The sequence below is a fragment of the Barbus barbus genome (assembly GCF_936440315.1).
Source record: "Barbus barbus genome assembly, chromosome: 38".
Classification (NCBI taxonomy): Eukaryota; Metazoa; Chordata; class Actinopteri; order Cypriniformes; family Cyprinidae; genus Barbus; species Barbus barbus.
The window spans coordinates 6785580-6799267 of record NC_136716.1 but is presented as its reverse complement, the minus strand read 5'-3'; the positions used below and the strand labels follow the sequence as shown (position 1 = coordinate 6799267).

The 13688-nt window shown below is 36.3% G+C and overlaps 1 protein-coding gene across 1 annotated transcript in view; it reads left to right on the top strand.

Annotated features, from left to right (window-relative positions):
- Window positions 1-1255: 1255 nt before the first annotated feature.
- Window positions 1256-13688, top strand: part of LOC306857326 (HEAT repeat-containing protein 1) — a 34629-nt gene continuing 22196 nt past the window's right edge. The window contains exons 1-18 of the mRNA XM_079397228.1: window positions 1256-1336; window positions 1665-1806; window positions 3546-3762; window positions 4074-4215; window positions 4321-4422; window positions 4507-4653; window positions 7224-7435; window positions 7550-7680; window positions 8769-8868; window positions 8979-9083; window positions 9179-9296; window positions 9722-9829; window positions 9955-10050; window positions 10161-10243; window positions 11581-11792; window positions 12227-12348; window positions 12610-12804; window positions 13090-13258. Of these exons, the coding sequence (XP_079253354.1) occupies window positions 1665-1806; window positions 3546-3762; window positions 4074-4215; window positions 4321-4422; window positions 4507-4653; window positions 7224-7435; window positions 7550-7680; window positions 8769-8868; window positions 8979-9083; window positions 9179-9296; window positions 9722-9829; window positions 9955-10050; window positions 10161-10243; window positions 11581-11792; window positions 12227-12348; window positions 12610-12804; window positions 13090-13258 (2401 nt within the window). The 5' untranslated portion in view covers window positions 1256-1336. The remainder of the gene's footprint in view (window positions 1337-1664; window positions 1807-3545; window positions 3763-4073; window positions 4216-4320; window positions 4423-4506; window positions 4654-7223; window positions 7436-7549; window positions 7681-8768; window positions 8869-8978; window positions 9084-9178; window positions 9297-9721; window positions 9830-9954; window positions 10051-10160; window positions 10244-11580; window positions 11793-12226; window positions 12349-12609; window positions 12805-13089; window positions 13259-13688) is intronic.

Sequence of the window (13688 nt, the reverse complement as noted above, 5' to 3'; positions counted from 1 at the left end):
GTGGATGTAGCCCAGGGTTCCTCAAATCTTTCCCTGGAGGACCAATCTTAGCTCCAACCCTGATCAATCTCACCTACCTGTGATTTTCTAATGATCTTGAAGACTCTGATTAGCATGCTCAGGTGTGTTTAATTAGGGTTCGAGTTCAACTCTGCAGGAGTGGGCCAGATTTGAGGATGCCTGATGTAGCCTATACAGGCTATGCTATGATCTGAAACACCTGTTCACCAAATCACTGCACAGCACCCATTTTTTTTTTTTTTTTTTCATTTTTTCATCAAGGACTATGTGAATAAAATAATACAAACAAATAAGGAAATAATAAAATACAACAACAAAATATAGGCCCATTATATTATATTATATTATTACACTATGCTCACACAGAGGATGGATTTGCAAATACTGGCTGTTATTTTTTAATTGTTGATCTTTGTATATGCAGATGGAGACAGCAGGTGACAGATGGTTTTTGGCCATACATGATGTCTCACAGTTTTTGAGCATCTCAGGCAATAAACTAGCAAGCATAGCATGTCCCACATTAGTGTTCTGATTTTGTGACAAAAAAAATTTATAGGTGGACACCAGGCTCAATTACTTGAGTAAGCTATCTAGCTTACCTATAAATAATTAATATATATTTTATATTGTAAATAATTTATTTAATCACTTCAGTTATATATATTACATTTTAAAATACTCATAATCAGACTACAATGACTTTTTTTATCGATTAAATCATTAAATATTATTCACAAAATACCAATAAATTATAATTAATTGATTCTCTCTAATATCTTAATACCCCTGAGATTTTAAAATAAATATTTTAATAATTAAGTATCTTTTTTTATTTTAGCAGAAAAGGGTAACATTCAAATAATAACAATACAAAAATAATTAAGTATCACATTTGCATGTTCACTACTACTATTTGCCACCTTTTAAGAAAGAGATGGGTTAATATTGTTATTTTAAAGATGACAGGCAGGTAGGTCAGACTGTCACAATTACAAAATAATAGCAAAATAAAGATAGTCCTAACATTTGACTATTAAAAAAACTATTAAGATAGTAAAACTATTTGTGTTAAATATGAACGACAATTTACTACAAAAGTATTATTATAGCTTGTGGTTTGCTTGCATGGTACGCTCTTTTTGTGGGATTTTCAAATGTTTTCTGTTCTCATTCAGTTTGCTACAAACCATCCGATACAGTAGGTGGCGGTATAACATCAGAAGGTTCATCTGTTGCCGAAAGCAAAACAGAGAGGAAAATATCACCAGCAGACTCACACACGTGGAAACTGGTGCGATAACTTCAATCAAAGGTATGGGAATATATTTATTCTTTTAAACGCATAGGCGAGATCAAAACGTTTAATTCTTTATGCGATAAACTTTTGTCTGTGGTGACTGTATCGCGATGGTATAGAATGTGTTTTGGCAACCATGACAATCTAATGAGAGTCACGTTGACATTAATGAAAGTTACAAATGAAATACTGTGAAAAAAATCCTTCATGGATCTTTCAACTACGTTTCTTAATGTAAAATGTCATTTATTTTGTGGTAAAATCTGACCTTTGTAGAAATATGATGCACTGGTTACTTGTGTATGAAAACAGAAATTCTCATATTATTATCATATGTCTCTAGATGACGTCTTTAGCACATCAGTTGAAGCGGCTGGCTCTGCCGCAGAATGACTCTAATCTGCTCAGCCGGAGAGTGGTGGCCTCTGTGCTCTTTGACCCTAAAGATGCTGCCAGCATGGACCGCAGCACCTTCTATGCACTGGGTAAGTCACATGTCTTGCTTGAGCTTTTCCTCCAAGACACACTGCTCTTTTGAGCTCAGCTACTGACGTTTGTATACTTCTGCAGAGCATCATCTAGCCTACTCCTCTGTTATCTAGATGAATCAGGAGATTGAAAATACCAAAGAAGTCATGCCCAGTCCATAAATGGCTTTTGATTTTGCGCAATTGTGTTTGCTTTCTAATAGCCAAATATATTACCATTGAAGTGGGTGTACTATAAATAGGTTTTTATACAGGAACCATCAGTGTTCATATGCATTTCTGCAGAGTGCAGTATTTTATTTGATATTTAAATATTTGTAAATGTATGTGTATAAACTACAAATATAGGTTATTGTTTTGTAGACATAATCAACAACTTTGAATGAAGTTATATAATTAGTAGGGGTGTAACGATACGCTTATTCGTATTGAACCGTTCGGTACGCATTACAAACCGAATGATTCGTTGAACTAATCCTATTACGTTTGGAAAATAAAAGCTTAAAGTGTGTGAAATAGTGCCACTGCTCAACAACGCAGCCCAAACGACGTAACAGGCAACCAGTGGTAACCTCCCTTTGCTGGGGTGCGTCGAAAGATGATAATCTTGTATCGACGATAGCCAGAGATATTGTCAAAAACATCAATTATTGGCAATATTAAGAAGATTTGGCACTATTAATGTAGGCCTGTTACATTCTTATTTTTATTAGACCTATTATTATTATGAAGTTACTTTTATTATTAAATTAAAAGTAGCTACAATTAATTTGCCCCGCAGTAATTAATGCATAACTGACACGCTGCGAGGATAAGATTATATTTACTCCTCAATTAAAATGTTTTTTAAGAAGGTATTTTAAAATAGGTCTACTAGGATATACAATAAATTATAGTCCTATAATTAAAATATGAACACTGAAGTCGTCAATAAAAATCAGTGACATAAAAAGCTTTTATTTCAAGCACCGACTTTCAAAAACAACCTGTTTAACGCAAAATACTTCTAATTTTTTTTTTGTTTTTTCTTCAGTATGTACGGGCCACAAGAGAAATATTAAGGGAATAAATGAAAACAGCTATAGGCTATACCGTTATCGGTGTATATTGAAGTAGATTCGTCTCTGAGAGAATAAGTGGCGTCAGATGCCGAAAGCTCCGTCATTACGCCGTCATTCCGTTTTTACTTTCTGCTTCTAGTGAATTGACTGAGATTACCAGCATAAATCTTGTGCAAAGTTTGCATTTGTGCAAACGCGTGCTTGTGATATGGCTCGCCTTCATGGTATAAAACAGAAATATTTCCAACATTGCGATCTAACCAATTGCCCCGCCTCCCGTATCGAAAACGTACCGAACCGTGACACCACTGTGTCGTATCGAACCGAACCGTTACACCCCTAATAATTAGGTAATGTCATTTGCATTGCTTCATGGGATTGTATTTTTTTTCTTTCACTAAAGCTGTTAAGTACACACACACAGTCTTGTATTTTTGCCTTTTTTTGATATACAAAAACATTTTTGCATTTATATTTTTTTTAAAAAATAGATAATGTTGAGCTGTTCACAGGTTAGGGTCATCTTGCAGTCATCATTTCACATTGAAATTTTTAATTGATTAGATTTTACCAGAAGATTTACTGTAATCATTCACCTGTATATATTCATTCATTGCAGTGAATAGAAATAGTCATCTCGTCTAAATGTCTGCTGTTATTGATCATTCTGAACAGGCTGCACAGGAATTGAGGAGCTGATGGGTATTGATACCGCGTTCAGTGAGTTTCAGGAGACTCTGTTTAGTCAAGCCTCTTTGACCTTAGAGCGCAGTGTTCAGACAAAAGAGGTCAACAAGAAACTGGACAAGAGCATCTCACTCTTTCTCACTCGACTGTCACCTTACTTTCTGCTCAAGCCTGCTCTGAAATGCATTGAATGGCTAATACACAGGTAATCTTAAATAGATTTGCTGTTGTCTCAGATTTTCTGTGTGAAATTCACTTTATCAGTCGTTTTAGAGTGTGATAAAGTTTGTAAATGGCAAAATTGTGCTGTATTTTAGAGATTTTCTCAATTTAAAGATGATGTGTGTAAATCATTTGATCTTAATTTGTGCAGAGACAGCTGTAAGTAATCCATTTGTAGGTTGACCTCCAGAAAAACACTGATTTGGTCATAATTTTTGAGATCCCATTTGGAAATCGTACACCTTATATATTGTAGCGTGGAAACAGTCTTCACTGAATCACATTTGATTTCAGATTCCACATTCATCTGTACAACCAAGACAGCCTGATTGCTTGTGTTCTACCATATCATGAGACTAAAGTGTTTGTACGAGTGATCCAGCTTTTAAAGATTGAAGATCCAACCCACAAATGGCACTGGTTGCATGGACTTCAGGTAAGCCATAACGTTTCTGATTCTGTCATATATGCATTTGGTATATGCAAAGAAAGCTATAGGTTAATTTGGGTCGCTACAAATTACACTGTGCTTTGTCTATAGAAACCTGGTGTACCCCTGGCCCGAGGAACTCTGCTCACACACTGCTATAAAGATTTAGGCTTCATGGATTTCATTTGTTCTTTGGTCACAGATTCAGTAAAGGTAAGACACTCTGGCTGGGTTTAGTGCAGGTTAAAGTCTGCCAGTCCAGTAATGCTGCTAATACTTTATTGAATTATGTTGTAGGCATACTCTGGGTTTGTCCGGGATGGGAACTGTCCGCAGCTGCGTGTGATTTTCTCTTTCTATGCATCCACCATTGTTTCTGCACTTGATGCATTGGAGAAGATAACTAATTCTGTTATTGCCAAACTGCTTCCGTTTGTACAACTGGTAAGACTATAACTCAGTGACATAATGCAGATGTGGTTAAGTTTATAAATATATGTATACAGGTGTGTTTTTTGATGGATCATATATTTGTTATAATGTATAGCTAATTATTCTTGATTGTTCATCGATATAACTTAGATCCTGAGAGCATCAAATACCAATTAAGTTTTATATTCAGATTGCAGCCATATTCTGAATGTGATGTGTGTATGCATACAGGCATCAGAATATCGATGTATACATTGTTTTGTAGGCATGCCAGTCTATAAATGCGCGTTTCCTTTCCCGCTGTTATTTCTCAGCAGACTGAAGATGCTGCCGTACTTTATGCTCATTTGTTAGTTTTATTATTACTTTCCACAGTAATCTTAAATTTAATTCAATTTAATCCTTCCCAAATTCAACAATGCATTTCCACACTCTGTCCTGAATGAGGTGTTTAAATGCAACGGGAGAAAATTGAAATTTGTGGAATCAGAATATTGTCTGAAAACGGAATATGCCAATCAAATATGGTGCTTACATGACTAAAAAATGTAGCCGATATTAAATCAAATATTGCCAAATTCCATTTAATATACAGTGGGGATCGAAAGTTTGGGAACCCCTTGCAGAATCTGTGAAAATGTGGATAATTTTACCAAAATAAGAGAGATCATACAAAATGCATGTTATTTTTTATTTAGTACTGTCCTGAGTAAGATATTTTCCATAAAAGATGTTTACATATAGTCCACAACACAAAAAAATAGCTGAAATTATTAAAATAACCACATTCAAAAGTTTGGGAACCCTTGGTTCTTAATACTGTGTGTGGTTACCTGGATGATCTACGACTGTTTTTTTGTTTTGTGATGGTTGTTCATGAGTCCCTTGTTTGTTCTGAACAGTTCAACTGAGCACTGTTCTTCAGAAAAATCCTCCAGGTCCTGCAGAATCTTCAGTTTTCCAGCATCTTTTACATATTTGAACCCTTTCCAGCAGTAACTGTATGATTTTGAGATCCACCTTTTCACGCTGAGGATGATTGAGGGACTCAAACACAACAATTAAAAAAAGGTTCAAACATTCACTGATGCTCCTGAAGGAAACACGATGCATTAAGAGCCGGGGGTGAAAACTTTTTGAATTTGAAGATCAAGGTAAATTGTACTTCATTTGTCTTCCAGGAAACATGCAAGTATCTTCTGTCGCGTCAGAAGGGCAGTACTAAATGGAAAACTATGATATTTCAACAAAATAAGAAAAATTTGGACATCTTCATCCTGTTCAAAAGTTTTCACCCCCCGGCTCTTAATGCATCGTGTTTCCTTCAGGAGCATCAGTGAATGTTTGAACCTTTTTTAATTGTTGTGTTTGAGTCCCTCAATCATCCTCAGTGTGAAAAGGTGGATCTCAAAATCATACAGTTACTGCTGGAAAGGGTTCAAATATGCAAAAGATGCTGGAAAACTGAAGATTCTGCAGGACCTGGAGGATTTTTCTGAAGAACAGTGCTCAGTTGAACTGTTCAGAACAAACAAGGGACTCATGAACAACCATCACAAAACAAAAAAACAGTCGTAGATCTTCCAGGTAACCACACACAGTATTAAGAACCAAGGGTTCCCAAACTTTTGAATGTGGTTATTTTAATAATTTCAGCTATTTTTTTGTCTTGTGGACTATATGTAAACATCTTTTATGGAAAACATCTTACTCAGGACAGTACTAAATAAAAAAATAACATGCATTTTGTATGATCTCTCTTATTTTGGTAAAATTATCCACATTTTCACAGATTCTGCAAGGGGTTCCCAAACTTTCGCATGCCACTGTAAGAGTATTGCTCTGCATGTAAACATAGTCTATGACTGTTCCCAGTATATCTATCAGTAGGAGCTTTTCCATTACAGATTTGCGCAAAACTTTGCAGATGTTTTATAAATGTCGATGAAGTATTGCGAAATGACCGTGTTTACATTAACAGATGTTATGTGACAAAAACGTAATTTTTTCCTCTCGCGATAAGTCATGGCAATGGAATTTGATGGGATTTTGACAGATTTTGGCTACATTTAATCGAAGGAGGCATGTGCATGTAACTTTACAAAAGCAGTGCGGAGAGCTGCTTCAGAAACGTGCGCGACGCGCCTCATATAAACACAAGCATAGACTAGAGTGGCTGAGATCAACTCCGGTGGCCATATCAGAGCCACACAGTGCCACAGATGTGTGCAGTGTAAATTGTCTAAGCATGAATGGCAGGCAAAGTCCCTTATACTTGAGAGCGGCCACGTATTAAGTGTTTCTTGGAGGTTATAGTACATTGATCATATGACATTTTAGTTACACCATGTGACCTGTAATTGCGGAAAAAACGTTTCCATTGAAGTTTTGCGAATTATTCCTTTTTTGCATTGCCTGAAAAACCACCTCATGCAAGTGTAAAAACTTTTTTGCGATATATGGGCGTTTTTGCGAAATTGACGCGTTTCCATGAGGCGCAATTTCAATTTGCACAATTTGAAGGGTAATGGAAACGTGCCTGTATCAGTAAAAATTTCTGTTTTTTTCCTCCCCATAACCAGGGCCTGAAATCTAACCTTTCAGACTATGCGGCTGCCACTTATATGATCGTGTGTCAGATGGCAGTGAAGGTAGTAATGGAGGCTCAGCTGGTGAACTCTTTGATCGTGCAGTTGTGCAAGTCTCTACGTCGAATGCCTCAGCTGTCCAGGGAGGGTTTGAGTTGCATCATCATCCTCTTGCAGAATCAGAAAGAAGGTGTTGTTGGTCCAAAGTAAGTTTTAGTGATTTTACTTGAATTAGTAGATGTATAAGATGTGTTCCCCAACGTCTTTGGTACATTTTCTCTATCTAAAATGCTTTATTATCTTGTGCCTTTTCCCATTAGGGCATTTGGGTACCTGTGTGCTATCCCCACCCTGGTGTCCACTCTCCAGAGTATAGCAACAGTCCATGACATCAGTCCCCTTCTGCGTTATCTGCTGCCCCATCTTATACATTCTGTGATGGCCCAGGATGGTTAGTGTCTATCTGTGAATTATTCTAAATTCTGTTTATTATAAATGATTTATTTGTGTTAATTATTTTGGGGGAAATAAAAACAAAAACATGTGGCCTTGTTACAAATGGACAAAATCAGGTCCCGCTCTGCATTTTCTTTTTGTTTGAGAATCCGTTTCAATAGTGAAGACAATTGCAATTTCCTTTTCATGTTTACTTGTTTGCATTAATCTACTGCTTATTTAAACTTGCCATTGTGCATGTAAATATTGGTGGATCTTATGATAATTTGCTCCCAATATTCTTCATTTGCATGGAGTAAACTTTGGATAAAGGCATTTACAGATTGGATAAATGTAAACCACTGTGTAAAATCAGACAAGTAGTAGAGTATTGGCGAAAAGTCTTTTCTCATCTCTTGTGAATTTTTTTGTCGTAGGCACCGTAATGAGATTGCAGCTTGGAGCTGTTTCCAAGCAACGTTCATAATGCTTAAATAAATCCATTTGTGTCTTTGTTTGTTGATGACCGCAGAATATGTCATCACAACATTAATTAGCCTGCCTACCAAAAAATTATTTCTGAAGGCATCATATACTTTTGAGGATCACACACTTCCAGGCATTGAAGTTGTTCCTAACACAAAAAAATAATGCAGAAACATGCACCTCCTTATTAATTGATGCATGAAAAATGAGAACAATAATGTCAAAACCATAACCCTAATGTGTTCTAAAATCAACTTATGAAAATCGATGAAATCGTAGTAATAAGCTAAATATAAGTCTGTGTTCATCATACACTATGCAGTTTTCTGTGAAATCTGTCAACTCTGACTGCTGAAGATCTGATTACTGGCTCTGATTTTCAACAGATAGTGTTGACGAGGCCTGACCGAAAATCGGGGCAAAAAACTGGCAAAAAGTCTTGTACTGTATTCCAGCCTTTAGTTTAAATGTCACTTCTCTAAACATGGAAAGTAGTTGTAATCAACAACAAATTTCTAATCTGACTCTTATGTTACTCTTTAATACCGAAATCATTCATGCCTAATAACACTGTGGTAATCATAGTAAAACTTATCATTATTTATTGTGTCCCTGTAGATGAGCAGCAGAATGAAAGTTTGTCAGACAGTACTGGACTATTACAGTCAGTGTTTCAGGATCTTCAACTCTCCAACGACCTGGAGAACACTGCAGCCAAGTAAGTGTGGTTTATATGAGTGAATCTCTCTTTATCCTGGACGTTATGTATGTATGATGATCTGATGATGTGTTAGATTTTTAATCTTCTACAATTATTGTTTTGAGCAGGCTGCTTCTTGAAGAGTATGTTTCCTGCAGCAATGAGCTTCCCTCGGATAGGATTTCAGCTCTTAATCAGAGAATTCAATCTACTGTACGACAGTTTGAATCCAGGTAGGTTCTCTTATGCTCTTTAGTGCTCTTAAAATGTTATTTCATAAGGAGTGTTTTGGTTCTGGTGTTTATCTTTAAATGTTTTTTACTCATAGGTATCCATGTGCACTGGATGTAGCATTGGAAAATCGTGTCAAAAATGTGTCGTCTGACCATGAAAAAAGCGTGCTTCATCAGTTCATCTCTCTAACTATGAGCTGTGGAAAATATCAAGTATGTCAATCAGGTCTTTTATTGCTTTAAACAGCTAGTCTTTGTTTTAAAGGTAACAAATAATCTACAATATTGTACTGTCACATAGGCAACTGGCACAGATGTGTAGTACATCAGTTATCTGTGACAACGGCTGTGAAAATAATAATTTTGACAGCCCTTGTGCTAATGTAATTTAAGTATTTATTTTAAGGTGTCCTTGTTACACGTTACATGTACTTACTATTATAATAACAGTAAATTCTGCATAATTACATGCAATATAGTAAGTCCATGTAGTTGATTAATATTACTCTGTGCTTAAATGTATAGTTGCACTGTAACAAGGGCACCTGAAAATAAAGTGTAACCTTGGGTTTTTGTAGTTGTACTAATTACCATTCAACCCCCAAAACAAGACTTTACAATGTTGTTCCTCTATGCAGATCCTGCCAGATTCAGACACCTCTCTGATGCTCAGCCTGAATCATCCACTACCTTCTGTGAGAAATATGGCTGTAGACTACCTAAAGGAGATCCTCACCTCAGGACATGTGTGTATCTTTTGTATTCTCCTTTAGTGTTAGCTTACTATTTTCCCGTTTTGATCCATGAGAACCACATTAATGAAGTAATGAGATGCTGGTTGTCCATCTGACTGTATGTTTTTATGGAGCAGAATGGCTTTGATGAGGCATTTCTGAAGGATGCATTGCTGGAGAGAATAAAGGATGATGTGCCAGAGATCGTGCTGTCTGCCCTTAAAGCTTTGCAGGTAAAATGACAACATCATGAATTGTAATCTCTTTTGGTGATGTAAACTTCAAGCATGTCCTATTTTTGGTACAATCTAAATGTCAAATCTGTTTTATGGTTTCCTGACAGATTCACATGGACCTTATGGATGCGGAGGAGACTGTTTCCTGTTTGATTTCACTTCTTCATCGCATCAAACCATCAGCAGACTGGTTAGTTAACTGATGTTATACCTTCTTTACCTCCAGAACGATACAAGTGTATGTCTTCTTAATTAATCAGGTGACAGGAAGTTTCAATGTAATGGAAATTAAAACGTATTCTTGTAGTCTTTGTTCAAAAACCTAGTGAGCTGTCAACTGCCTCCTAACTGATTTGGAACAGTCTACATAAGCAGCAATTTTGTGCATCATTCAAATAGCATTCAATACCTGAAGTGCATGGGAGGAAAATAAAAGGTAGCATTGGCAGCATGCCTGTAGTGACTTGAAATGCTGCCTAGGTAGGCAGCGTAATAGGTTTTGTGGTGTATCGTTAAAGGTGCCATTGAATGGAAAACTGTATTTACCTTGGCATAGTTGAATAATGAGAGTTCTGTACATGGAAATTACATACCGTGAGCCTCAAACACCATTGTTTCCTCCTCCTTATGTAAATCTTGTGAAATAAAAAAGACCACAAATAGGCGAATCAGAATATAACGCCAATGATGGCGAATGATTTACAGATCCTGAGCACCACTGACAAGCATCTGATCTTGTAAAATGTGTGGTAAGTACTGCCGCTCCATAGTATAAACAGAGTTTGTGCGATCGTGAATCTCGAAAGTGAAAGTAAAAGTCGATCGTGCATTTTAAAGCAGTTTCAGTGTCCCGCATATTAGCGGCTCCCTTATGCCTGCATTTTATATACAGTATAATTACCCAATGATTTAACTGCGAGACAAAGTATTGAAATATATATTTTCCTCCCTGTGTTTCCTTCTTGCTGTTTGAGCTAGTGAAATGAGCCACACTGTGAAACAGCCAATCAGAGCAGAGCTCATTATTATTCATGACCCTTCCAAATAAGCCAATAACAGACCGTTTCATTCTAGGGAGAAGTCCTAGGGTTGTAAATGCACATGTAAAACAGTTTCTGGAGAATTTTTTGCTCTTACCTAAGCCACATACCTTCTATGTAGATATTAGAGAACAATTAAAAATATAGTATCAAAGCATTCTATGGCACCTTTAAGCTATGCTGCTCTTTTCATCCATGATAATGAAAAATGATAATTAGGGGTGTAAATCGCCCCGCAGTCAATATTAAGTTATGTGCTTGTTTTACACATTATTAACTCACAAATGCAGCCAAAATATAATATGAACATTTAATTTAAATCTTTAAATTTCATTTAATCATTTCATAAAATCATGTGTCCCAATTGGGACATCCACAACAACAAAAAAGTTTTTTTTTTTTTTTTTAAATGTAGGAATATAAATAATGAATTTTCCACACTAAGAAGGAAGTAGTAGCTTAGCTTTATCTGGTTTGTTTTCCGCAGGTGTTCAGTGCTAAAAGAGGCTGTGCAAGTTCTCGATGACCCACGTATTACTGAGGGCAACCCAGATCTTAAAGCACAGATTAGTTGGGAGCTTCTGCCCTTCCTGGTGTTGACCAATGCTGCTCCCAAGTGTGTGGAGCTGCAGATGGCATCTTGTGTTGCTGAAACCACTTTGCTGTCCCAGCATCCCCTTACTCATGGTTGGGCCAAAGGTAAACACTACTGCTGCTGTTTTACAGTGAAATCAGTTTCTAAGATTATCAACATAATCAAAAATTTTGCTAAAAAAATCTGTTGTACACTATTCTGCATGCCTTTTGGCATTTGATATGAAGATTATATTTTTTCTTTTTACCTAGTAAAAGGCCTTTTAGTCCACCTCAGGTCGTGGTACATGTCTTTTTCTTTTTTTTTTTTTTTTTTTTTTTTTTTTTATAAAAGTACTTATAATAATTTTTAAATTTATAGTAATAATTAAAGATTAACACTTTTTGGACAGAAGCAGTTTAGGTTTGCTTAATTATCAATTTCCTACTTATTTCTGAGTAAAAAAAAAATGTTCTGCGTGAAATAATAGGAATTGATTTGTATTAAATTGGAAAATTAGGCTTTGATATTACTGGTAAATATTATTCTTTATTTATAGTGCTGAAGGATGTTCTGGTCAAAACCTCTCCATCAGATGTGCTTGGTGTGGTCAACCAAATGCTCACAACAACTCTGATCAAGAACATGGCCAACATGGATCATGCAACCAAACGCAGCTCTGTAAGTGCCAAACTTCCTGTCCAAGCAAAGGAATGCTTCACCTAAAAATGAAAATTCTCACATTTACTCACCCTCATGTTATTCTAACCCCATATGCATTTGTTTCTTCGCATTTTTATTTTGTCCATAGTGACTAATTTAATGATTTCAAATGTTGCATTCTTAAAAACACCTTCTGCATAAATGCATGTTCGAAACAGCATATTAATACTAAACCAACATTGTCTTTGCTCGGTTCAAACTGTGTTGTCAATCTTGCAGCTGCAGAATGTGTGTGATATCCTGAGCCGTCAGGGCAGCAGTGTGCGGGAGAGAGCAGCATTTGTGGTGTTCAGTAATGCACTGCTACAGAGTTTGCAGTCGTTGACGGAGAGTCAACACCTCCACACAGCACAGAGTGTGTACAAACTACTGGAACCTTTACTGCTACAGGTCTACACAATCCAACCTGAACAGGTCAGAGCACAAATGGAGGAACTGCTTTTTTTCTTATCATTTCTGTTGTTTAGAAAAAGACTGTATTGTTTGAATTATGAAAAAATATATATATACCAGTACCATGTACTTCCAGCATTGACTGCTGCTGCTAATATAATTACTAATTTTAATATATAGTGATACAGTTACTAGTTTGTATATTTGTGAATTGTATATTTGACATCTACACTGTTGGGTAAAATTACACCATTTTATTTACGTAGGTCTAATGTTAATGTTTTTACTTTCTTTATTGAATGCTAGACGTCTAGCGAGGAGGTAAATGAGTGTCTGCCAGTCTGTGTGATATTGGGTGAGTTTCTGCAGAAAATGAGCTCTGGCCTCAATGCAGAGAGAGAACAAGGCCTCCTTCTGCTGTCACTCCTGCGGCTTTTCATCACGGCACTCAAATGTCCAGATTCTACATTTAAAGGTAACGTTACAGGACTGCTTATTTAGGAGTGAACTGTAGTAAATATTGCGCACATGTCGTTATTTGTGGCAACTTTTTTTTTTTTTACTTGCATGTTATGTAAACTGAAAGAATACCATTTAGAGGTTTTATTCTTTTTGAAAGAAGTCTCTTATCCTCACTAAAGGTCCTTGCACACTGAGTGCGAAATTTTCGTATGCGTTATTATAAATGTTTTTTCCTATTCATCATCCTTTCCTATCAAAATGCTTGCTTCGGATGCGAAAACGCAGAAAATTGAATCTGATCTGAATTTTTTCTGACGCTTGAATGTTTCGGAGGCAGTGTATAAACGTGATTGACACAACATGAGGTCGTATTTATTTTACCCTTTAGGCGGCTTTTTTCCCATAACGGGTACCTACTAACAAACCTAGCGACTTAAAAAAAA